A 22,812-nucleotide genomic window follows, 5' to 3' on the forward strand; every position below is an offset into this window, starting at 1 on the left:
AGAAACCCTGTCTTGAAAAATCAAAACCCAAACCAAAACCTAAAACAAACAGTAAAACAAAAACCCTTAAAGAGTAAATACGAAAATAAGATTAATGTAAATAACTTAATTTTTTTCATTACTGGAGATCAAACCCAGGTTCTCACGCATAACAGGCAAGCACCCTATGTACCACTGCGCGTTGTTCCCAACCGGCTTACTAATATTGTTGCTTTGCACCTGAAGAGACTGTCTTAGGGGTGTGCTTGGGCAGTGTTCCTTATCTCCTGGAGACCATGCACAGATAATCTGAGCTTTACTGGCCGAGGGCACCTACAGATGGGGGCTTCCAGTGGACATCACTTTGCTATGCGGCCATTAGCACAACCCCCTGACTTGACTTCAGTATGATCCTTCTACTCCTTTTTGGCAGGAGCTGAAAAGGTCCTGAAAAGCTTTGTGTTTGTTGGGTTCTTTGTTCTAAGGGACACAGGATTAGCTGTCTTATCAAGGCGTGCCATGAACTGCTGGAATCTTTTCCCTTAATACCAGCTGGATTTTCACTGTCCTCTAGCTACTCACTGGCCTTAGACTGCCCACCCACTGTTTTCTATTGGGCTTCTCACTCTGCATACTCTTGGTCTTATATTTGTATGAATCTTGGTTGTAAGCTGCAAAAACCAATTCTAGAAACTCTAAGCAGAAATGAGTTTGTGGAAGACATTTGTTAGCCCCCGGGGCTGTGGAAGAGCAAGAGAATCATGTCTGGAAGATCTGGCATGGCAGAGACGGCTTCATGAAGACCCCATTGCCTCTGCTAGGTACAGTAAGCACAACTGACACCACAGACGTGGGACAGAGATGCCACCGCTGTTTAAAGCAGGGATTACGGGTCTGATAGGAAGCCCTGAGTCGTGTGTCCAGGTCTTGGCTTTAAGGAAGACTGGGTAAGGAAGGTAGAAAGAGGCATTTTCAGCTTCTTTCAGGAACGTAGGGTCTCTCTCAGCTTGGTTCCACATAGTGAGAAACGGACTCCTCCTGCACGTTGTTCTCTGACCTCTACACACACTCAGGGGCACTACTGTGAAGATGCACATATGCACACACACAAATAAATAAATAAATAAACGTAATTTTAAAAATCAAAAATGGAAAGAATTTCAAAATAACAAAACTTGAGGTTCTCCTAATGGGACCCCCGTTTGACTGCACAGGTTGACCACAAAGCCTGCCTCTGCACTTGAGGATGGGGTCCCACATGTTTTTGCTATCATCCCATGCCAATGGGTCAAAGGTATCCCCACTCAGAGGAGCCCCACTTCAGACCCTTGTTTGCTTACTCTACCATCAATGTGAATTTAAACACTGCTGCGAGGGACCCAGTCCCCTCTTGCACACTGCCTTCCGGGTCACAGGAGACCCTGCAGCAGAACTGAGGCCACACACACCCTCCTGATCCCATCTGTCCAGACAATGAGGGGGAATCCAGGGCCCTCAGCACCCTCCTCCCAGGCTTGTCCCAATTCTTCGCTATTGTTCCTTAGTCCATCGAGCTCAGTCAGCTCCACAGATCCCAAGGGAGCCATCTTCTCACTACTTCTGTCAGCAGTACCTGGAGGCAGCATCACCAAAACAGACACTGTAGGACCTTTCTCTGTATAGAACTTTGTTCTCTGCTTCCTTGACCCTGGCATATCCACCAGGAGCAGGCTGCAGAACTCAGAGCTCCTTTGTATTTTCTTCTTTAATTGGCAATGCTAAAGCATCTCATAACCCTTTTTTTAACAAATGTGTGTTGGGGGGTGGGTATAAAGATGGCTTAGTGGGCTAGAGAGATTCCAGCATTTCAGGAGTCCCTGCAAGCATCTTGGCAGGCAGGAAAACAAACTACAAAGAGATGAGAACGAGCCAGGTGGTGGTGGCGTACACCTTTAATCTCAACCAGGGAAGCAGAGGCAGGTTGATCTCTGAGTTTGAGGCCAGCCTGGTCTACAGAGCCAGTTCCAGGACAGCCAGGACTATACAGAGAAACCCTGTCTTGAAAAACCAGAAGGAAAAAAGGTGAAAATGAGAGAACTCAGTTCAGCCCAAATTAGTCAGTGTCAGGCTGGATCAAATTTCTAGAGAGTCTGATGCCAGGAGGTTTATGGTCCGCACATTTAAACACAATAGAATTTGGAAAAAAGTTTCCAGGAAATAACCATTCATTCCAATTCCAGGTGCACAACAAAGCTAATAATATGCATGACTGCATAGAAATACCTTTACAAAGTAAAGGCCTAGGACCATGGTTCTCAACCTTTCTTCCTAATGCTGCGATCCTTTAATACAGTTCCTCATGTTGTGGTGAACCCCCCCCCACTATAAAATTATTCCATTGCTACTGTAATTTTGCTACTGTTATGAATCATAGTGTAAATATCTGATATTCAACCCCTATGAAAAGGTTCCCCTTTTTAACAACCCAACACTTAAATGGGTCAAGACCCACAGGTTGAGAACCATTGGCCCAGGATCTGCTATGGTCTCTGACCGAGATAGTATGAAGGTTATCAGGCTACGTACAGGTAACACCTCTCTAAATATGAGATAAAGATCAAGGTCTAGGGAGGAAGAGTCTGGGATAATCATTCTCAGGGATTTGGGCAAGGTCTGGCTCTGTAGATAGCAAAACGTCATCAGGTTGTTAACGATATCCATTCCCAGCTTTCTGAGTGGAATGCAAGTATTTCATTTCCTCCATTGAGGAGATACCTCTGTGTGTTTATGTTTGGACCTCAGCATACAAATGAAAAAAGAGAGAGAGAGAGAGAGAGAGAGAGAGAAAACAGATGTGGCCAGGCCCTGCTTATAGCCCCAACTTGGATTTGGGGATAGGAAAGTTGGTGGAACTTACTGGCTGCCAGTCTAGTTCCAGGTTCAGCAGGAAACACTGTATTTTTTTTTTTTTTTTTTTGAGACAGGGTTTCTCTATGTAGCCCTGGCTGTCCTGGAACTCACTTTTTAGACAAGGCTGGCCTTGAACTCACAGAGATCCACCTGCCTCTGCTTCCCAGTACCACCTCGGTGGAGAAACACTGTCTTAAAGGCATAAGGCAGAGTGATATAGAGTAGGACTCCAGACATCCTCTTTTGACTTCTGGGTGCATTCTCTCTGTCTCTGTCTCTATTTCTCTATTTCTCTATTTCTCTATTTCTCTATTTCTCTCTCTCTCTCTCTCTCTCTCTCTCTCTCTCTCTCTCTCTCTCTCTCTCTTAGATACACACACACACTGTGAGTCAAGAGGTTATTTTGAATTTAAAGCATTTTTCTTGGTATGGTGGTCAGTGCCTGTGGCTTTCTGGTGGTTGGCTAAGGTGAGAGGGTCATGAATTAGAGGCTAGCCTGGCCTATTAGAGGCTAGCCTGGTCTATTAGGTAGAGCAGGAGATGAGGGGCCCAGAAGTTAAAACGTCCACAATCAGCATTCCCTACTATTGAACTATGGGGCTTGATTACATATAGGCCAAAGGAGCCCCACTCTTAGGTGATTGGAAAACTCAGTAATGCTCATGAAACATTATTAAAGTAAGTTAAACAGATCTGTAGTCCAGGCTGACCTTAAACTTTCCGTTCCCCTTGTCCTGCCTTCAGAATGTGCAGGCATATGCCTCCTTTAAGTTAAAAAAATAAAAAAGCTGTCTGAAATCTGGGAGGTTTTGTGTGATGACAAAAATCTTGTGAACTTAGGATTTAAAGAAAAAAAAAAGTTTCTTTTTCAGGCCAGCAGGATGGCTCAGGGGGTAAATGTTCTTGCTGTTAATCTTGACGAGCTGAATTTCATCCTTGTGACTCCGGCAAGTTGTCCCGCCCCATATGCACTCTGTGCTATGTGACTCGCCCCCAATAATAACACATAAGTTTCTAAAAGTTCCTTTTGCTTCTGGCTCCCAGCAACTCTGGCTTTGCGGCTTAGCACTGAAGCAGGTGTTGGCCACGGGTGTGGGCGCGGCAGGCTAGTGCAAGGGTGGCCTGCACAGGCACTTTCTATCCTGGGCTGAAGTGTTCTTAACCAGACCCAGCATTGGGTGCCTCCTCAGAGGACACAAGGACCACGGACATTCTTCCTCCTGTCTTTTGATGGTAACACCCTAAAATCCAGGCCTGGGCAACGAGGTTGATATGACTGTGGGTTTGGGTGTGAAGGAAACAGTGCAACCTTTCCAGGCCTAGCATATTTTTATTTTGAAAGATGCAAAAGGAACCCTTTGTCTCTTTGCCTTAGGTGACTTCCAGGACGACTCTGGCACTTGAGCACAGCCGTATGTAGGACTATGCTAGTTGCTGGGGTTTGTCCGAGGCCAGGCTGCCATGATGTGCGCGTGACCCCTCCTCCTACAGTCCTTTTCTCACCCCCTGCACCTTCGCTCCACTCTCTTCTCATCCCCAGATTGAACATGGCTGGAGAGCCCAGGTCTGGCTTTGCCCATCCAGGCCCTAAGAGGCCACAGGACGCGACCATCTTCCGGTGAGTCCACCCTGTCAGCAGGGGGGCTGGTTGTCCATTTGTTTGAGTTCCCCCGAGATGGACAGGGTAGTCTAAAAAGTTCCCTAAGTGTGCTGCCCACCCAGCTCCGGCTGCTCGACTCTGCAACTTATTCTTGAGCCTCGGGTTTTGTCTGTTACTGAAGGACCCGATCCACTGCATTCTTCCCTGTCAAGTCTACATAACCTGAATCCTCCAGCCTGGAGTCAGGCAGTCCTCCAAGGAGGACCCCTCCTGTGGGGACTCAGAAACTTTTCCCCTAAATATAGACGTCTGGGAACATCTGTCATCTGAACGATAACTTGTCCTTACCTTGATATGCCTAACGTAACGTTTAGGAAAACTTACTTTTTGTTGTTGCTTTAGAATTTAAAAATTATATTTGTTGATTTGCATGTGTGTGTTCGTGTGTGTGTGTGTGTGTGTGTGTGTCTGTGCGCGCGTGCGCGCGTGCACATGTCTGTGTCCATGCGCATGTTTCATGGCTCCAGTGTGGAAGTCAGAGGACAACTTCAACTTGCAGGAGTTGGTTCCTTTCATCTATTAAATGGGTGCCAGGGAATGAAACTCAGCTGTCAGTGTTGGTGACACGCACCTTTCCCCACTGGGTCATTCACCCATCCAGTTGTTTCATTTGGTATACGTTTATCTGTATTTTTATTTAATTTATTTATTTTGTTTATTTGAGATAGGGTTTCTTTGTGTAGCTCTGGCTCTCCTGAAACTCACTCTGTAGACCAGGCTGACCTCAAACTCAGAGATCCACCCAATTCTGCTTCCTGAGTGTTGGGGTGCGCTATCACCGTGAGTTATTTTATTTAACACACTATTTTTATTCCTTGGTTTCATACCTTTAGACAATGCATACTGACTATATCCATCCACCACTAACTCCCTTCAGCTTCCCCTAGTGCCCATCCCATCTCTCCCTTCCTCTTACTTATTTAATTTTTAGACAGGATCTCCCTTTTCAGCCGGGGCTGGCCTCAAGCTCACAGAGCTCCTCCTGCCTCTGTCTCTCAAGTGCTGGGATTAAGATCTGTGTACACCCTGCCTGGAGGTAATGAGTAGAGCAAGAATTACCTCCATAATCCAAAAATCCATTTACTATATAATCATTGGATAGAGGACATATCAGATATTAAAATAATAAGAACAGGCTGGGCATAGTGGTTCTAGCCTTTAATCCCAGCACTTGGGAGGTAAAGGCAGGTGGTTCTGTTGGACTCTGGCGTCCAAACACCGAGAAGGAGTCGCCCCCAGAGACCACACACCACAGCCAATGCAAAAGCATGAGGATTTTATTAATTCTGTCATGACAGGGTCCCCCAGCATTCGGGAATCCGAGGGACCTCGAATAGCGGGTACAGTCTACTTTTAAAGGGGCCACAGAAGCAAGGGGGGTTGTTCTTTGACTATTCTGATTGGCTTATTTGAAAGGGCTATTACCAATAATTGACTGGAGAGCTGTTGCCAGATCAGATGAGGTAAGAGGTCATTTTGACCCCGTTTCCCAGGGGACCGAACCAAAGCATATGTATATGGGTAATTGTTCAGTTCAGGAACTGAGTACGTGCGAGTGTAGCTGTTAGGTCCTTGGTTCCCAGGGGAGGAGGGGAAGCACTATGGCACAGAGGCTGAGAGGATTCAGAATTGTCAAAAATGGCTTCAGGATTGTCTTAAAGTCTTACAGTTCTCTGAGTTTGAGGCCAGCCAGAGCTACATAAAAAGACTCGGTCTGATATTTGGTGCAGTGTTTGATGTTTACAACAAAATGTTACAATAATAAACTAACATAAAAAAAGACTCGGTCTGGAACAAAACAAAACAAATAAAAAATAAGAAGAACAGATGGTGAGATGATTCAGTGGATACAGGTGCTTGCTACCAAGACTGACAACTTGAGTTCGATTCCTGGGACCAAGGACACTAGGCTTCTTTGCTAGAAGGCTCAGAAGCCATCAATTATGCTTCTTTATTTTTATTTTTTATTTTTTTAACCTGGCCATTTTGAGGATACTGGGGTCCTGTACAGTTGGTCAGTTCTTAACACTTTCGTCATTAAATTCCATTGTTTTTCACTCCGACTTCTGGCCTACGAAGCTTGGATCCAATTCTGTTAGCCAGTCAACAGGGACTCAGGCTCTGTTCAGCAGAAGGGCTTCTGGGTATTCAAGATGGTGTGGGGAAAGGAGTGTTTGTTCCTGCTCCAATGCTCCCAAGCGGAGCCCAGGATTGTTTTTTGCTGCCTATAGAGCCTCCTCTCCCTCCCTCTCCCTCCCCCCGAAAGAAAAAAAAAAAAAAAGAGGCCAGGCCGGGGTCGCAGCACTAAACCCTGCAAGACCCATGTTTGGACGAGGTAGTCTCTCTCACTCTTCAAAAGAAAAAGCTAGTCGTGCATTGGCCGGGAATCGAACCCGGGCCTCCCGCGTGGCAGGCGAGAATTCTACCACTGAACCACCAATGCCGCGTTGTAGGGAGACGTCCTACTGGTTGTGATGTTTAGGTGCTGCCATGTTTAGCCGGCGGACCATCGATGTTTCGGAAGTTCATTATGTGGAGCCCTGGATACAACCAACGCTCCTCTAATCAGACGCACATCGCTAAGGAGGTCTGCACGTCTTTTCCTATGCCAGCTCGCTCTTTCTTTCTCCTGCCGGCCGGAATTCGAAGCAGCCCTGCATGTCCTCTACCGCCCACCCAGACCTCCAGAAGCCAGGAAGCAGAGGTGGCTGGAAATCTCATCACAGTTCTGGGGACCCCGCAGGCTGAAAGGACAGACCCGCAACTGTCCTTGGTTTGGAGCTCGGAGTCTGCCTTTGAGCGGGGCACGAAGGCGACGTCATCCGGAGGGCTAAGTGTCGTAACTTTAGACCCCCTTCCAACTGAGCACGCTCACCAGCCTCATCTCGGCAGGACCCAGTGCTTTCTGTGTTCGCACCAGCCCTTCACGTACCGGAACTCACTTTATCTTTATCTCTCCGTGTGAAGAGGGGGTGAGACTGCCCCTATGAGCCTGGTATCTTTTGGAGCTCGCCTTTTTCCATGGCCTGCAGCCAAGGTCAGGTGGCTGGGCGGTAGCCTTAACCTTTCCTGCTGGCCCCCAGTATGCTGACATACTCACATGCCAGGACTAAAATCTCCAGACCCACACTGAGATCTTGGGCTTAACTTTTCCCTTTCATCCTATGCCGGACTAAGATCCCAAAGATCAGCAGTCCCTGGCTCAGGCAGAAGAGCCTTTGGAGGGCCAGGCTCTAGATGGACAGCCAGGTGCAGGCGATTGCCCCCTACTGCCCCCTGCGGAGGGGGGCGCGGGGGGGGGGATAGCAGAGCCCAGTTAGAGAGAAGCTGGTTTGTTGTGGTCTCTAACAAAATGACTTTGGGCAAGACCCTAAGGTGTCTTCTGGTGAAGAATCCTAATTTTCAAAGGAAGACCTGCAAGTGGGGGACAGGATGGTCAGTTCAAGGTCAGCCTCAGCTACAAACAAGGCTGTGTAAGACTGATGGAAGGAGGGAAGGAAGGAAGGAAGGAAGGAAGGAAGGAAGGAAGGAAGGAAGGAAACGAAACTATACAAAGTTTTTGAGATGCAAAGGAATAAACACAGGCCCCAACCGACAGGCAAATCTAAATATACAAGGTCAATCTGTAAGAGTAAAGGGGGACACATTTAAAGGTTTTAGCATTAATAATACTTGAGAAAGCATTTAGTATTTCCAACAATTAAATATTATCAAAGTAAAAATTCGGATCAATCACAGAATGTTTAGTATGAACAACAGTCAACAGTGACTATTAAGTATGGAATATGTAGTTTCCAAAAACAATGGAAAGAGAACATCAGGACAAGCCTGTTACTTTTTAGTAAGATAAAAACATACATACACTTGCTACTTGACCTTGTAGTAAAGGTCACAAGTACCCCCAAACTTGTCTACTTATGTAATACGGTGAAATAAAAATGGAAAGGGGCCAGCTTCTGCAGACAAGTCTGGCTTAACCACACGTAAAGTGAGCAATCAGAAAGCCTGGTTCCATCCTCATGCTAATCTCCCAAAGAACCAAGGGCCCTAGCCAGGGGCAGCGAAAAAGCCTACTAGTTTAGAGTGTGGTAGTTGGCAGTTACAAGAAAAAACAAACAAAATAACAGTGTTGGGGATGGGGTGGTTCATAGCTAGATATCTGAAGAAGTTACAATGTTGTGGGCAATGTTTTCCCTGAGACAGGGTCACACAACACCCACTCCACCTACACCTCAGTCTGTAGCCTGCTGGCTTTAACTCCCCGATTCTTCTGCCTCCATTTCCCAAGTGCTGGGATGACAGGTGCGCACAACCATGCCCAGCTAGCAGCCTGTCTTCTCTACCTACCAAATCTCTTTAAAACAGAATCCTGGTCTGGGCAGTGGTGGTGCAGGCCTTTGATCCCAGCACTTGGCCTGGTCTACAGAGTGAGTTCCTACACAGAGAAAGCCTGCCGCAAAAAGAAAGGAAGGAAGGAAGGAAGGAGGGAGGGAGGGAGGGAGGGAGGGAGGGAGGGAGGGAGGGAGAGGGAGGAAGGAAGGAAGGAAAGGAGGGAGAGAGGGAGGGAGGGAGGGCATTCTTGCTCTCCCAAGTTGATCTGAGGGCCAGGCAGACTGGTTTCCCCTCCTCATTTGTAACCACAGTCAGAGGTGACTATGGATTGAATACTGTGAGTCAGATAAGTCACACTCAACTAGTTAGTGGGTAGGTGGGTCTTGTCAGCGGTGTTCTGGGAAAGGAGGGTGGTGGAACAGGTTGACTTCACTGCTTTTTCCTCTCCTGTCTCTTCAGGGTGGATAAAAGCAAGGAGACCCCTCTACTCATCAACCAGGTGCCTGCCAAGAGCCTCAGAACCCACCTAAGTCCGAGGGTCAAGAACACCTACAGCCCTTACAAAGCCTGCAGGGATAGCCGTCTGCCCCTGGGGCAGAGAAAGTGTGAGTGAGGGGCCCTGGCCTCAAGGTCAGTGATAGGGAGGAGTGGAGTGGCCTGGACTGTAGTGAGGGAAGGCTGGCCATCTGTATTTGCTTTCTGTTCGTGTGGACATCAACCCTGCCCCCTCTCTTTTTTTTTTTAATATTTATTTATTTGTTATGTATACAATAGTCTATCTGTGTGTATGGCTGCAGGCCAGAAGAGGGCACCAGACCTTATAATAGATGGTTGTGAGCCACCATGTGATTGCTGGGACCTGCCCCCTCTCTTGGCAGCCCAGACTGAGGAGCTGGATTCCATCAGGAGGGAGCTGAGCAAGATCAAAGCCCAGGTGGACAGCCTGTTGAAGAGTCTGGAGTCCATGGAGGAGCAGAGGGCTCAGCACACAGGTCAGGTACTCAAGAGGGTGCCCAGGCCACTCTCTCAGTGGGTCCCAGTTTTTCCTGTTCACTGGGGGTTCTATCTGTGTCTTTCTCTCACTGTTGTTATGGTCATTTTGGCTCTTTTATTCTTCTGGCTTTTTGAGGGGCCCACCACCCAGCTCCCAAATAAATCACACATGAAGGCTTATTCTTAGTTATGAACGCCCAGCCTAAGCTTGGCTTGTTTCTTGCCAGTTTTTCTTAAATTACCCCAACTACCTTTATGCCTCTGGGCTTTTATCTTTCTTACTTCTGTATATCTTTCCCTCTCATTCCACGGCTAGTTGGGTGGCTATCTTCCTCTGGTTCTCTCGCTCCTTTGTTTCTCTCTTCATTCTCTCTGCCTGCCAGCCCTGCCTATCCTTGCTCCTGGTCATTCAGCTTTTTATTAGGACCATCAGGTGTTTTAGACAGGCAAAGAATCGCAGCTTCACAGAGTTAAACAAATGCAGCGTAAACAAAAGTAACACACCTTAAAATCATATTGCCCAACACACGATAGGCCTCTTTTGCCAGTATTGACTCTGGCTGTTCCATGCCAGCGGGACCTCTTTGACATCTGTGTTGTCTGGAGTCAGCTGGGACTTCCAATCTGACAGTTCTCAGAACAGGACCAAAAGGGAATGGGAACAGGTGTCCTGGAAGCAGGGCTCCTCACGCACAAACGCCGAGTCCAGCAGGTGACCAGAGGGCACAGGGCTACCAGGAGGCTGCTCAGGGGAAAGCTCAGACAGGAGGCAACAGTGAGTGGTCTGCTCTCCTTCACCCCACTTGTTTGGGTTCTTGTGGTCACTCTGTGAGCAAAGGCAGTGCACTCTGGTTTGTGTAGGAACCGGTAGTCGTAGGGTCCAGACAGGCTTACGACCTCTATCCAAGAGCAATGCCTAGGACAGCCACGTTCTGCCGGCCACCACCCCTTGCTTTTTGACTTGGGGTTTGATTAGCCCAGATATATCAGGGGCTACGGCCAGGCATTTAGACACTTAAGTTAGTCAGTCCTACGTTGAAATATCATCTTCTGGAAAGGAAGCTGAGCTTTGTAGATTCTAAAGATGTTTCATATCTCAAGCCCCCCTCATAAGCGTGTTACAATTTGAATTTCTGCCACTTTTCTGGCCATTGGTTGCCTCTGGCTCTTGGGGTTGCACTGTACCATGCTGTCCAGGGCGGCCATGTCATGCTAATGTTCCTAGATTGAGACAATCCAAATCTGAACTGGTAACAAACGGCCCTTTGTGTAGCAGTAAAGAGCCTAAGTTTTCTCTGCCCTCCCATATCTTCCTGTCCATTCATGCCCCACACTGCTTCCCAAGTCTGCTCAGCAAGAGCAGGGTTGGTAGTGGTGAATTCCCTCATGACCCCCGGCCTAACCCAGGCTGGATGGGCTCAGAAGAGTGCTTGCTGCTGCCTAGGGCCTAAGTCACAACTGCCCCGGAAAAAGAATGGGCTACAGGAGAGTGTTTGCTCTGCCTGCTGGTTCTGGGTTTCCAGGCTTTAGTGGTAGCGGTATGCTTAGCATGGACAATCAATCTCCAGTACCTCTTCCATCCCCACAAAGAATCTAGGCTAAGGTCCCAGGACATAGGGGTAGGAGGGGAGTTGGGGGTACTAGATTTTAGCTGCTCCTTCCTAAACTCTACCTCCCACCCTCTAAGCCAGCCCCTCCTATTAATTCCACAGGTGAAGATTCAAGCATCGGACCAGGATAGCCAGGAGGTGGGGACCCTTCCAGGCTCCACTGTTACTTCTTGGGTAGCTTGTTTCCTTGCCTTGTTTTTGGAAGTCCCTGGTCACACCCATGCAACCTGAAGTAACCTTTCTGGAGCTAGGGCAATGCAAGTAGAAGCATGGTTCGGCCAGTCTACCCAGGAAACCTCCTGGTAGTTGTGGGCTTAACTTTGAGGTCTTTTCCATGTGTCCAGGGTGGGCGGGGTGTCCTCACAACTAGCAGCATCTCACCATCCTCACTGAATTATGGCCTTGCAGGAGGCACCTGACAGGGCCCTGAGCCCCCACTGAATGCAGACTGCCTCTGGTTTCCTCCTTCCCCATGCACCACTAAACCTGGTGGTGTGGCACACTTTTCTGCAGCCACAGGAGTGAAACTGTGAGGTTGTGTATGTGCCCCTCTAACCAGCCCCTTTTGGTTAAACTCACCACCATGTACCCTACAAAGCCATCCTTTAAAATAGGTAGATAACTTTTTGTTTGTTTTTCGAGACAGGGTTTCTCTGTAGCTTTGGAGCCTGTCCTGGAACTAGCTTTTGTAGACCAGGCTGGTCTCAAACTCAGAGATCCGCCTGCCTCTGCCTCCCGAGTGCTGGGATTAAAGGCGTGCGCCACTACCTCCCGGCTTGGTAGATAACTTTTATGTCTTGTTTTTTATATTGATTTTCACTAGTATAACACTAACTTCAGATCTACTGTAGAGTCATGTCAAAAAGGAAAAAAATAAAAGTGTATTTCTTCCTCCTGGTCAAGGGTTCTTCCATGATCCACACAAGCAGATGAGCAGACCCCTGGGATACCTAAACTGAATAGCAGTTTCACACAGCTTCCAAGATCAGGAACCCTGCACTCCTAGCCAGTGAGGCCAGCTCTGCCTTAAGGAATAGCCAAGCTCTAAGTGGTGCCAGTATTTAGGAGTTCTTCCCCTTGGTAGGTCATTGTTACCCTGATCCAAAACTGAACGGGAGACACCAGGTAATGAAGCTAGCCCAGGACTCCACTTCTGTTATTTTTGTTTGCAACAAAAACTGTTTCTCTCTGGCTGTCCTAGAACTCAGAGATCCACCTGCCTCAGCCTCCCCAGTGCTGGGTTTAAAGGTCTGTGCCATCACAGCGGGCAGGGCCCTACTTCTGCAAAGCTATGGGAGCCTCCGGTCCTGCTATTCTACTGGCCAAAGGGGGGACCAGGGCTTCCTTCCAGAGCATAGTCCTTCCCAGCTCCCCAACTCCCTAGACATGCACCTGTGCTTTGGCAAACCAAAGGAGAGGGAGGATAGGTGTGCACCCAGCCTTCCGAGGCCATTTAACTCTCCCGTCCTTTTGTCAAGACAGGGTTTCTGTGTAGCCCCGGCTGTCCCGGCATCTCCTCGCTTCAGATACTGCTCCTGGGGCAGGCGGTTTCTCCACTAAAGCACACTACTCCTTCTTTCTTACTTACGGTGAGCTAGCAGAAGGGAAAATTATAGGCAGTACTGATTCAAGCCATAACAACACAGACTCAACACAGGCCCAGTTCAAAACAGCATTATTGCTAACTCTAGTACCAAGAAAAACAATCACAAGATGTATCTTCAGATATAAAAAAGTTTTTATGTTTAGTTCGGATAGTGAGAAGTCCCCTTGTTCATCCTCTCAAAAGATGTTTATCATAGACTGGAGCCAACGGCTGATCTGTACAGGGTCCATCCCTTGGAGGACCACACACCCAGTCTCATTTACCAGGTAATCCAGTTTAAGTCGTTTCCAATTTGGGAGTAAGGCTTTCATGTTTTTTTTTTTTTTTTCCCCAACTGGATAGTGGCCGCAAAGGCCCTTTAAACCGTTCCAACGCAGCTGTCCAGTGCTTCAGTTCTGTGCACGCTACCTCCGCTCTCATTTCTCTGCTCAGCCAAGCCAGGCGACCAAGAGCGCCGGAAGAGAAGGGCGACAGCAGTTGTCCGCATTCTTGTTGCTCAGGTATTCCAATCAGGACGGGGAGGCGGCGCTCCTCCGGCGGGCAGCCCGCACCAAGCACTGCTGCAGCACTGGATAGAGGCGCTGGCAGCCTTCTAGGCCCAGGCGCACCGCGTCCGTCCAACTCTCAGTCTGGCCGCCTTCCCCGCTGCCCAGCAACCCGGCCACCTGGTTGAGCACCGGCATGAGCGCCACCGTGAGGCCGGCGGCAGAGTGCTCCTCCTCGAGGCGCGTGGGGTCCAGCAGCCAAGTGGGCGAGGGTCCCGGCGTGAGGCTCAGGCCGCAGCCCACCACCAGATCGTACATCTCCACTCCCGCGTCGGCCAGGGCGAGCGCGGCGGCCGTGAGCGCCGCGGCCAGGGCAGAGCCGCCGTCCTCCAGCAGCAGCGCGGACACCTCGAGCTGGGCGCGAGGGTAGCGCCCCAGGCGCACCGCGGGCTCCAGAGCCTCCTGCAGCGCCAGACCCAGCTCGCGCTCCTCGCCGCCGCCCTGGGGCGCACGACGCCGGCGACCGGAGAAGGGCGCGCGGCGGAAGTCACAGAGCAGGCGGCCACGGAGGGCGGCCGGGGCCTCGCCGCCCGCTCCCGCTGGGCCACCGCCGCGCTCGCCGCCCTCGGCCTGGCGCGGGCCCGACACGGCGCACAGCACCTTGGTGCCTCCCGCCTCCAGGTAGGCCGAGCCCTTGGCCTGGCTCAGCAGCCCGGCGCGCGCGTACACCGGTCGTAGCCGCGTCGGGTCGCGGGCAGCGGGCGTCTCGTCTTCGTCGGCCGCGTACAGCTGTGGCGGCTGGGACTCCTCCGGTCCGCGGATGCGGCGGTGGTCTCCCGGCATGGCGACTACCGGCGCACGAGCCACTTCCGCCGGCCGGGCCACCTTGCGCACCGGTTCTTCCGCCTACTTAAACATGCGCGCCGGCGCGAAGCCTATCGGGAGAGCTCCTGTGGCCGCACCGCCACTTAGCGGCGTGGAGGATGTACAGCTGGACTCGACCCGCGCTGGGACCTGGGCTGGGCTTGGCTTTCATGGATCTAACCTGTTAAGGCTATTCCTTGAATTTTGCTTTCAGAATGCTTTACATAAACTTGCCCAAGTTAGGGACTTTTTGTTCACTCCTGTACTCAGTTCCCCGGCTGGCTTCAACACTTGTTTAATAAATCGATGGAACGAACTCTCCCAACACTGGATATATAGATACATGTATAAAATACATAAATGTATTAATGCATATAAAGATATCTAGATATCTAGATAGATAATATATGAATATATACACACATATGTGTTTATATATACATATATAATATTTCTAACACTGAGGAACTGCATAAGTAGGCAGTATCTACTACTGCTTCTAGACCCTGCTGTTTATAGACTCAAATTGCATTTTAGGGCCAGGCCAGGGCCTTGAACCTAATTAGGTAAGAAGCAGGGACAGGACAGTTATTGAGAAACCCCTCCATGCTTATATTTCCTGTATTAGTTGTCTGACCTCATATCAGCATCTTCAAAGGGAAGCAGAGAAGGGACATACATGGCCCAAGGCAGAGATTATCCCAAGAGACTGAGAAAGGTGCTTCTCCACTTAAGTAATTCAGTGGAAAATTTCCCCTCAATTTCAGCCCATCCATTCATTTTGCCTCTGGCTCTGCTATCCTAGGGGCCACCCCTGAAGCTCAGGGGTCTAGGAATGTATTCTGTGAGAACTCAATCCGGAACAAGCTGGAACCGCAGCCTGCATTCTGCAGATACACAGGGAGCTAGGGTCCACCTCAGGAGAGAAAGTAGAATGCCTGCATCAAGTATTGCACATGGTCCTTTTTATTTTCTGCAGCAAAAAGGCTTCCTGCCTGCAGACCTGGAAGCCTCAGGTAGTCAGGCTCTAGACATGATCGTGACGATGTTAAATAGCATTCCTGGGGTAGTGATTCTACATAGATGGTGCCGACATTTATGGCTCAGAGCAATAACGGAAAGGGGCGATGAATCACGGGACAGTTCCAGGTATGTTCCAGTTACTGCTGGATTAGGTCGGATGGGAGACTAAAAGGTCCCCAAACTCAAAAGTCTTCGTGGCAGGAGGGCTTCTGGGTGGACTCCGCATTCTGACACATCTGGTTGCCGGGGAAACGCTTCCGGGTGAGGGCGTCCCTCCCATCAGTTCTTCACATCTCCCAGGCGGAGCTGGGCAAAGGAAGTGGCCAGCTGCAATGCTTCCTGAAGGCAGCCCACGTTTTTGCCTGTGGCCTGGGCAGACATATCCTTGCCACCACCTTTACCATCCATCAGGACTGAGACCTGCTGTACCCACTCGCTGGCTTTTAGGCCCCGGTTGGCTGCATTCTAGAAGACAGGAAGGGGAAATGGTAGTCAGAATAGGAGATGGGATTGAGGTGGGGAAGAGAGGAACAGCACAAGGAGGGGAGCCACCAACACCCATTCGTATTGAGGCTACCAGAGGCCTAGACTGCTCTACAGGGGAGCAGCTATGGCCACTGTCAAGGTGAACAAAAAGCAATGCCAGGCGTTAGTCAGTAGTTACTACATCTACCAACAAGAAGGTCTGGAGTAAAAAGTACTGAAGGAAATGACAAATGGAAGAATAAGATCAGTAGTTTCTCATTAGGGGTGCGTGCGAGGACGCATGTCCACAAGTGCGTGTGCGCGCGCGCGCGCGCGCGCGCCCACACACACACACACACACACACACAGTCTTGGCAAATATGATGAAGAGCCCCTCTCTGACTTAGCTTCAGACAGTGCTTCCCTCTGCCTCCTGAGTGCTGGGACTAAAGGCATGCACCATCACTGCGTGGCTGCAGGTTTTTAAAGTGAGGCCATAAGAAGTTCTGACCTGGGGAACCTGGCACAAGCACGTGATCTTGCCAGCCTCGTTGTCCACTGTGAACAGCATTGCAGATGTCTGAGGAGAGTGCGTCTTGAAAAGCTTCAAAGCTTCATTCAGGGCCTGTGGGGGAGAACTTCCTGTCAGGTCATGGCACCGGGACAGGAAGCCCTACTTTATGGGAGTCTGTGGAACACAGCCCTCAGAGCAACACCCCATTTCCTCTGAAGAGCACATGCTGTCCCTAGGAGCCCACGCAGACCAAAGGCAGGACCCTGCCCAAACTCTCCCCTAGGGAGCTCCTCCTTCCTCAGGCTACCAGATCTTTCCATGGCTCTGCCTAACTTCAGTACTAAGCAGTGGGCCTCAGAGACACCAGTGGTCTGACAAGGCTGGGAGGGAAAACACGAACAGCTGACGGGTAGGGCAGCCCTGGCCCTAGACCCTGCTTGCCTTGGCTGAGGCCCCGCTCTCCATCTCCAGGATGACCAGGGGCTGGTTGGGGTTGCTGTCAATCAGCTGCTTTGTCTTCTCTAACACCTACAAGACCAGGAGAGAGGCTTAGGCCAAGAGCCCAGACCGGAAACCACGTGAGCTCTGCTCAGGAAAACCTTTGGGCTCTCTTCCAGCTGCCAACACTGCCAAACTTACTCGCTTCTGGACATCGGCTTTGCTGGCACGGTCTAGGTCATCCATGACCTTCTTCAGGGACTTCAAAGTCTCTCGTTGTTCATCTTTCTGCCACTGGGGCATGACTGCAGTAGCCAAGGCCTGGAACCACAACACAAGTCTGTCCAGGTCTGGGCTACTAAGAAGTAGGGAGAAATTCCAGCCCATTCTACCCCACCCTCCTGTCTTTGAACTAAAGTTTTTCTTGGCCAGTGTCTGAGAAAACAGAGAACCACAAAGATTTCTGTTGACTTTAAGACTCGTCCCTCTAGCCAGGCAGTGGTGGCACACGCCTTTAAAATCTCAGTACTCAGAGGCAGAGGCAGGTGGATCTCTGTGAGTTCGAGGCCAGCCTGGTCTAGAGAACGAGTTCCAAGGCTCCAAAGCCACAGAGAAACCCTGTCTCAAAAAACAAAAGCAACAACAAAACACTAGTCACTCTATCATTTTAGTAGTCATCACAGCGGGGCTGGAGAGAGAGTGGCATTACAAGGAGGGCTGAGTTCTCAAGTTGAGCCCTGGCCCTTACCAGGCTATAAACATAGCCTGCAGAGACCAGAAATAGGAGCCACTGTCTACAAACAGTTCAAGGGCAGTGGTGACATCCTTTCTCAAACAACAACACAAACCCCAACACCCCACTTCCCCCACCCAGCATGTGGCTCATGTTTGCAGAGATGATAAGGCCAAAGGACAGCTGCAAATCTAAGGGTAGCCTGAGCTATACAGTGTGTATGAGGCTAGTCTGGGCTACAAAGACCCTGGCTCAAAAAAGTACAAGTGAAAGAAGAGAAAGCTCAAGCACAGGGATGGACTTACTCTTCAGGCCTGATAAGGAATGAACAGACCCTGAGCCGAGGGCACCCATCCCTACCTCACCAAGGTCGGCAATCTCCCTCTGCACGTCCTTGTTGGGTGCAGTCTGGGCCTTCACTTTGGCTTCCAAGTCAGAGAGAGATTTCTTCAAGCTCTCGGCCTTTCTGAGGGCCTAGGAGAACAATCAGAGATGTAGACACCAGGGGTTTCTTTCCTTCAGAAAGCAAGTGCTCTGGCCACACACCCCTAGCCAGCAAAGGCTGCACTGTAACTCAGGTTCAAGGGTAACCAGGCACTCATGAGCCGGAAGCCATTTCACATATGCAGCAGGAGAACTCTGACTTGCCCTCCCACACATGGCTGTGCTGGGAGGAAGACGCAGGGTTTATGTGTTCTGCCTTCCACGATGCTATCTGTTTTGGCAAATTTCTATTATGATTTTGTATGTGATGAGCGTGTGAGCACACGGTCCATGTGTGGAGTCAGTTCTCTACACTTTACGTGGGTCACTGGCAACAAACTCAGGCTGTCCTCAGTGGCGAGCGCCATAACGTACTGAGCCCAAGATGTAAAAGATTAAACAGCTGGAAATCCTGCGCAGGGAGGGGGGGGGATAGCTGTCACCTGATGGGCAGGGCCCACACGGCCTGACCTCACCTTCTGGGCTTCAGCACCCGTGACAGCAACAATCCTCCGGATACCCTTGGCGATAGCTTCTTCAGTCACTATCACAAACGCTCCTGCGTGACTCGAATTCCGGAGATGCCTGAAAGGCAGACCATAAAGGCTGTGAAGAGGAGAATATCTGGAGCCTGGGTGGGACGCCTCCCCACTGTGAGTAATGCAATCTTTCACAGGAGGGAAAGGCCTTTTTTTCTTTTTTTGGAGACAAGATCTCACTGTGAAACCCTAGCTGGCCTCAAACTCAGAGATCCGCCTGTCTCTGTTTCACAAGACACTCACCACCACACCCCAGCGGCCTTCACTCTGAGGGGCCCTTAGCGGCACAGGCCAGAAGCAAAGGCAAGTGAAGGAGCAGAAGGGAAACAAAGTTGGGCTGAGCCAGAAGCCAGGGCTTCAGAATGTTCAGCCCGAGGCTCAGTTTCCCCAAGTATCAAGGGACAGGTCTCAGGTCTCCCTCACAAGGCTGCTATGAGAATCAAGTGAGAGGACATCAAAATGCTGACGTTCTTAATATCCAACCCTAAATACTGTTAGGAGGCTACAACATGACATTTTAATCTTTTGGTACAACATGGAATATATTTTAATATATGTAAAAATGCTCATTGGTTGAGAATATTGGAGGATTACTTTTAAAAATCTTTTTTAAAAACATTTTTATTTATTTATTTTTTATTTATTTTTTTAATTATTTATTAAGCATACAGTATTCTGCCTGCCTGTATGGCTGCAGGCCAGACGAGGGCACCAGACCCCATTACAGATGGTTGTGAGCCACCATGTGGTTGCTGGGATTGAACTCAGGACCTTTGGAAGAGCAGGCAATGCTCTTAACCTCTGAGCCATCTCTCCAGCCCTAAAAACATTTTTTAATGATTTATTTATTCTTATTTTATTTGCACTGGTGTTTTGCTTGTGTGTCCGTCTGTATGAGGCTGTCAGGTGCCCTGTAACAGGAGTTAAAGATAACTGTGAACTGCCATTGGGGGCTGGGAATTGAAACCTGGCCCCCTGGAAGAGCAGTCAGTGCTCTTAATCTCTCCAGGCCTACTTTAAAAAATTTTAATACATTCTCTTAAAACAAATGGATCTAGAAATAGGTCCTACTCTCCAGTTGCTTGAAGAACTCAAAGTGTGTAGTAAGTCTTAGCTGAATTCTGAGAGGTTGGTACAAAGTCTTTGAAAGTCATTCTCTACGGTGTCATGTGTTTCAGAATAAGTAAGACTCACCTGAAGGCCTAATTCCGCCAGACAGAGGCTGGAACTAGATCCCTTAGGTCCTTTGCCCTCTGTATACCATAAAGCCTGAGGCTTACAGGAGGTTTTAACTGGGCTTAATCGGGCCCTTGAGAAACTTCCCACTAGGCAAGGGTCTTTTGGGACCCAAGCTGGAAGAAACAAGTGGTTCTCCTGAGTCAGCCGAGCCAGGTCTACCACATGGTCTGCTCAAAAGCTCTCAGACAATGGACTCAGTTTCCCTGCCCAGATGCTGCTCAAACTGGCAAAGGGAATCATAGAGGCATAGGGGCCAGAGCAGGAGCTCGGTGAGTACTCTAAAGTCTTGTGGGTCTCAAATGCCCTCCAGCTTCCCTTTGAGGCTGGGGACAAGAACCAGCAATTTTAAGTATGTGCTCATCTCACGGGGGAAGCACCTTTCATTAGAAACCTAAGAAGTGCTAATGTCAGACACACCGAAGGGTGTGAGGGGTCCGACTGGACCAGCAGGCTATTAGGATTCTCAGGAATCTTATTTGACAAGTGCATTTCTGAGGACTTCGTGTCAACCTTAGAAACACGAGAGCCTGAGGCTCAACAGTAGAACACTTGTTTAGATCTGCAAAACCCTGAGTTCCATCCAGAGCACAGCAAAATAATAAGCAAACAAGCAAAGGAACACGGCCGTTGGCTAGTCTAGTTTCATATTCTCAAGGCGGGATGCTAAAAGTGGGTGAGCTCATCTGCTATTGTTCCTACCAAGGTACTCACGTTCCTCCACAGAACTCAACAGAAGTAAGGGAGCCAGCAGGCCCAGAGGGGTCATCCAACAGCTCCGACACGGGAACTCCAATGGAGACGACTCGCACAGGGTCAGGATAGGTCTCATCAAACACAGCGCGAAGGCCCTGGATGGCTTTTGCTGCTGCCAGGGGACAGTCCTGGGTATAGACCGGCTGCCATAAAAAGAAGACAAGAGGGAAAAAGCTGGAATAGTCTCTGAAGGTGAGGAAGCAGCTGAAGAGAGAACACGAGCCTGTAACCCCACTGTGTCTGGCACACACCCTGAGCCTTCTGGAAAAAAAAAAAAATCTCATGCAAAACAAAGGAAGCCAGACAGGGATTTCTAACCTTTTTGTTAAACTGCGAGCCAAATCTGAAGTGAAGACATTGTACTTAAGCACAAAAACACTAGCTACTTATGGAGGTGGGAGGTCAAAGGCCTCCCTCCACATGGCACGGTGTCCACTGTAACAGCGGTCTGAGAACTGCTGCGTTCAGCATCTGTCTCTATGAACAAGTGAGGATGTGGTACAACAGAGGGGGAACATCTGGGTTGCTAGCCTCCATGACAGAAAGTGATGGTGCAGGAAGACGGAGAACTCAGACACGGAAGAACCTACCTTAGCTGCCTCGATCATGGCATTGGCAATCTCCTCAGCCTGCTTGATCTGTTGGGTCGACATGGCTCCCTTGGCAGTGAAGTCAAACCGAAGGCGGTCAGGAGCAACCAGTGAGCCTTTCTGGTCCGCTACCCCAAGCACGGAACGCAAGGCGAAGTTCAGAATGTGTGTGGCTGTATGGTTGCTCATGACAGGTCTCCGCCGGGGCTGCAGAGGGCAGAGGAGGCTGCTAGAAATCTGTCCCCAAGTACTAGGAAATCTGAGTTCAATACCTGGGACCATTTGGTAAGAACTGGTCCTTTCAGGTTGTCCGTGACCTCCACATGTATGCTGTGGCATGTGCACACAGAGATAAAATAAATATACTTTAAAAATATATATTAAAGGGCTGGAGAGATGGCTCAGAGGTTAAAAGAACTGACTGCTGTTCTGAAGGTCCTGAGTTCAATTCCCAGCAACCACATGATGGCTCACACCCATGTATAATTAGATCTGGTGCCCAGAACACTATATACATAATAAATAAATTTNATTAAAAATAGGCAGGTGTGGTGGTGCACACCTTTAATCCCAGCACTTTGGAGGCAGGAAGAGGCCAGTGTACCTCTGTGAGTTTGATGCCAGCCTGGTCTAAATAGTGAGTTACAGGACAGCAAGGTTTCTATTGAGAGACCCACCTCAAAAACAAAACAAACAAACAAACAACCTCAAAATAAATTAAAAATAAACAAACAAAAATAAATATGTAAAGTTAGGACCAAAGGAGGTAATAGATAACAATATCAAGTGGGGAGCTGTGCGGGGTAGCACAAGCCCAAGATTCTACCACTGGGTGGGGGGAGCCTGAGGCAGTAGTCTGCCTGTAAGGCTAGCTTTAATTACGTAGTGTTCAAGAGACAGTCTCAAAACAGCTAAGTAAAAAAATAAACATCACACGTGAACCAGCACATGCAACTTACCTCGTCAATAAAAAGCCGGACGTGGTCCCCCACTTTCAGGTTTCCATAGATTGTTCCTATGTGCAGCACATACCCGCCCCGGACCTGAGCATTCTTCACTGTGAACTCAGTTTTCTGCAGAGTCAAGGACACCAATAGGCAAATATATCAATTCTCCTTTCAGGTACACATATATCCCTACCATTAGATACGCATGTACACACACATCCCTACTATTAGATACCATGTACACACACATCCCTACCATTCATTAGATACCATGTACACACACATCCCTACCATTCATTAGATATGCATGTACACACACATCCCTACTATTAGATACCATGTACACACACATCCCTACCATTAGTTAGATACCATGTACACACACATCCCTACCATTCATTAGATATGCATGTACACACACATCCCTACTATTAGATACCATGTACACACACATCCCTACCATTAGTTAGATACCATGTACACACACATCCCTACCATTCATTAGATATGCATGTACACACACATCCCTACTATTAGATACCATGTACACACACATCCCTACCATTAGTTAGATACCATGTACACACACATCCCTACCATTCATTAGATATGCATGTACACACACATCCCTACTATTAGATACCATGTACACACACATCCCTACCATTAG

General features: G+C 49.1%; 3 protein-coding genes and 1 non-coding gene across 7 annotated transcripts in view; 1 reads left to right on the forward strand and 3 right to left on the reverse strand.

Annotated features, from left to right (window-relative positions):
• The first annotated feature begins 3,946 nt into the window (after positions 1 to 3,946).
• Positions 3,947 to 13,053, forward strand: LOC126502541 (uncharacterized). Of its 3 annotated transcripts, none has more exons than XM_050143619.1 (4): positions 3,947 to 4,486; positions 9,320 to 9,465; positions 9,739 to 9,852; positions 11,566 to 13,053. In XM_050143619.1, exons 1-4 carry the CDS (start codon positions 4,293 to 4,295, stop codon positions 11,592 to 11,594), a joined length of 483 nt encoding a protein of 160 aa, XP_049999576.1. In that variant the 5' UTR covers positions 3,947 to 4,292; the 3' UTR covers positions 11,595 to 13,053. The 3 variants fall into 3 exon arrangements, with proteins under 3 accessions (XP_049999576.1, XP_049999574.1, XP_049999575.1); XM_050143617.1 differs by having other exon boundaries at positions 3,947 to 4,101; positions 4,244 to 4,486; positions 9,739 to 13,053; XM_050143618.1 differs by having other exon boundaries at positions 3,947 to 4,101; positions 4,409 to 4,486; positions 9,739 to 13,053.
• Trnag-gcc (transfer RNA glycine (anticodon GCC)) lies at positions 6,901 to 6,971 on the reverse strand. Its single transcript has one exon. It is a non-coding gene; the product is annotated as a tRNA-Gly (tRNA).
• A 300-nt stretch (positions 13,054 to 13,353) lies between the features above and the next one.
• Exosc6 (exosome component 6) lies at positions 13,354 to 14,714 on the reverse strand. The gene has a single exon (XM_050143616.1). The coding sequence runs from the start codon at positions 14,395 to 14,397 to the stop codon at positions 13,579 to 13,581; it is 819 nt and encodes a 272-aa protein (XP_049999573.1). The 5' UTR covers positions 14,398 to 14,714; the 3' UTR covers positions 13,354 to 13,578.
• Positions 14,715 to 15,361: 647 nt separating this feature from the next.
• The window catches only part of Aars1 (alanyl-tRNA synthetase 1), a 24,385-nt gene continuing 16,934 nt past the window's right edge, over positions 15,362 to 22,812 (reverse strand). For both annotated transcript variants that reach the window (XM_050143597.1, XM_050143598.1), the window contains exons 13-21: positions 22,155 to 22,268; positions 21,196 to 21,402; positions 20,564 to 20,748; positions 18,551 to 18,659; positions 17,952 to 18,065; positions 17,060 to 17,179; positions 16,862 to 16,948; positions 16,418 to 16,531; positions 15,362 to 15,906 (exon numbers count right to left, since the gene is read on the reverse strand). In XM_050143597.1, the coding sequence (XP_049999554.1) occupies positions 15,721 to 15,906; positions 16,418 to 16,531; positions 16,862 to 16,948; positions 17,060 to 17,179; positions 17,952 to 18,065; positions 18,551 to 18,659; positions 20,564 to 20,748; positions 21,196 to 21,402; positions 22,155 to 22,268 (1,236 nt within the window). In that variant the 3' untranslated portion in view covers positions 15,362 to 15,720. The remainder of the gene's footprint in view (positions 15,907 to 16,417; positions 16,532 to 16,861; positions 16,949 to 17,059; positions 17,180 to 17,951; positions 18,066 to 18,550; positions 18,660 to 20,563; positions 20,749 to 21,195; positions 21,403 to 22,154; positions 22,269 to 22,812) is intronic.

Source organism: Alexandromys fortis, unplaced genomic scaffold (assembly GCF_014885135.2).
Source record: "Alexandromys fortis isolate MF-2015 unplaced genomic scaffold, M_Fortis_MF-2015_v1.1 scaffold_1, whole genome shotgun sequence".
NCBI lineage: Eukaryota > Metazoa > Chordata > Mammalia > Rodentia > Cricetidae > Alexandromys > Alexandromys fortis.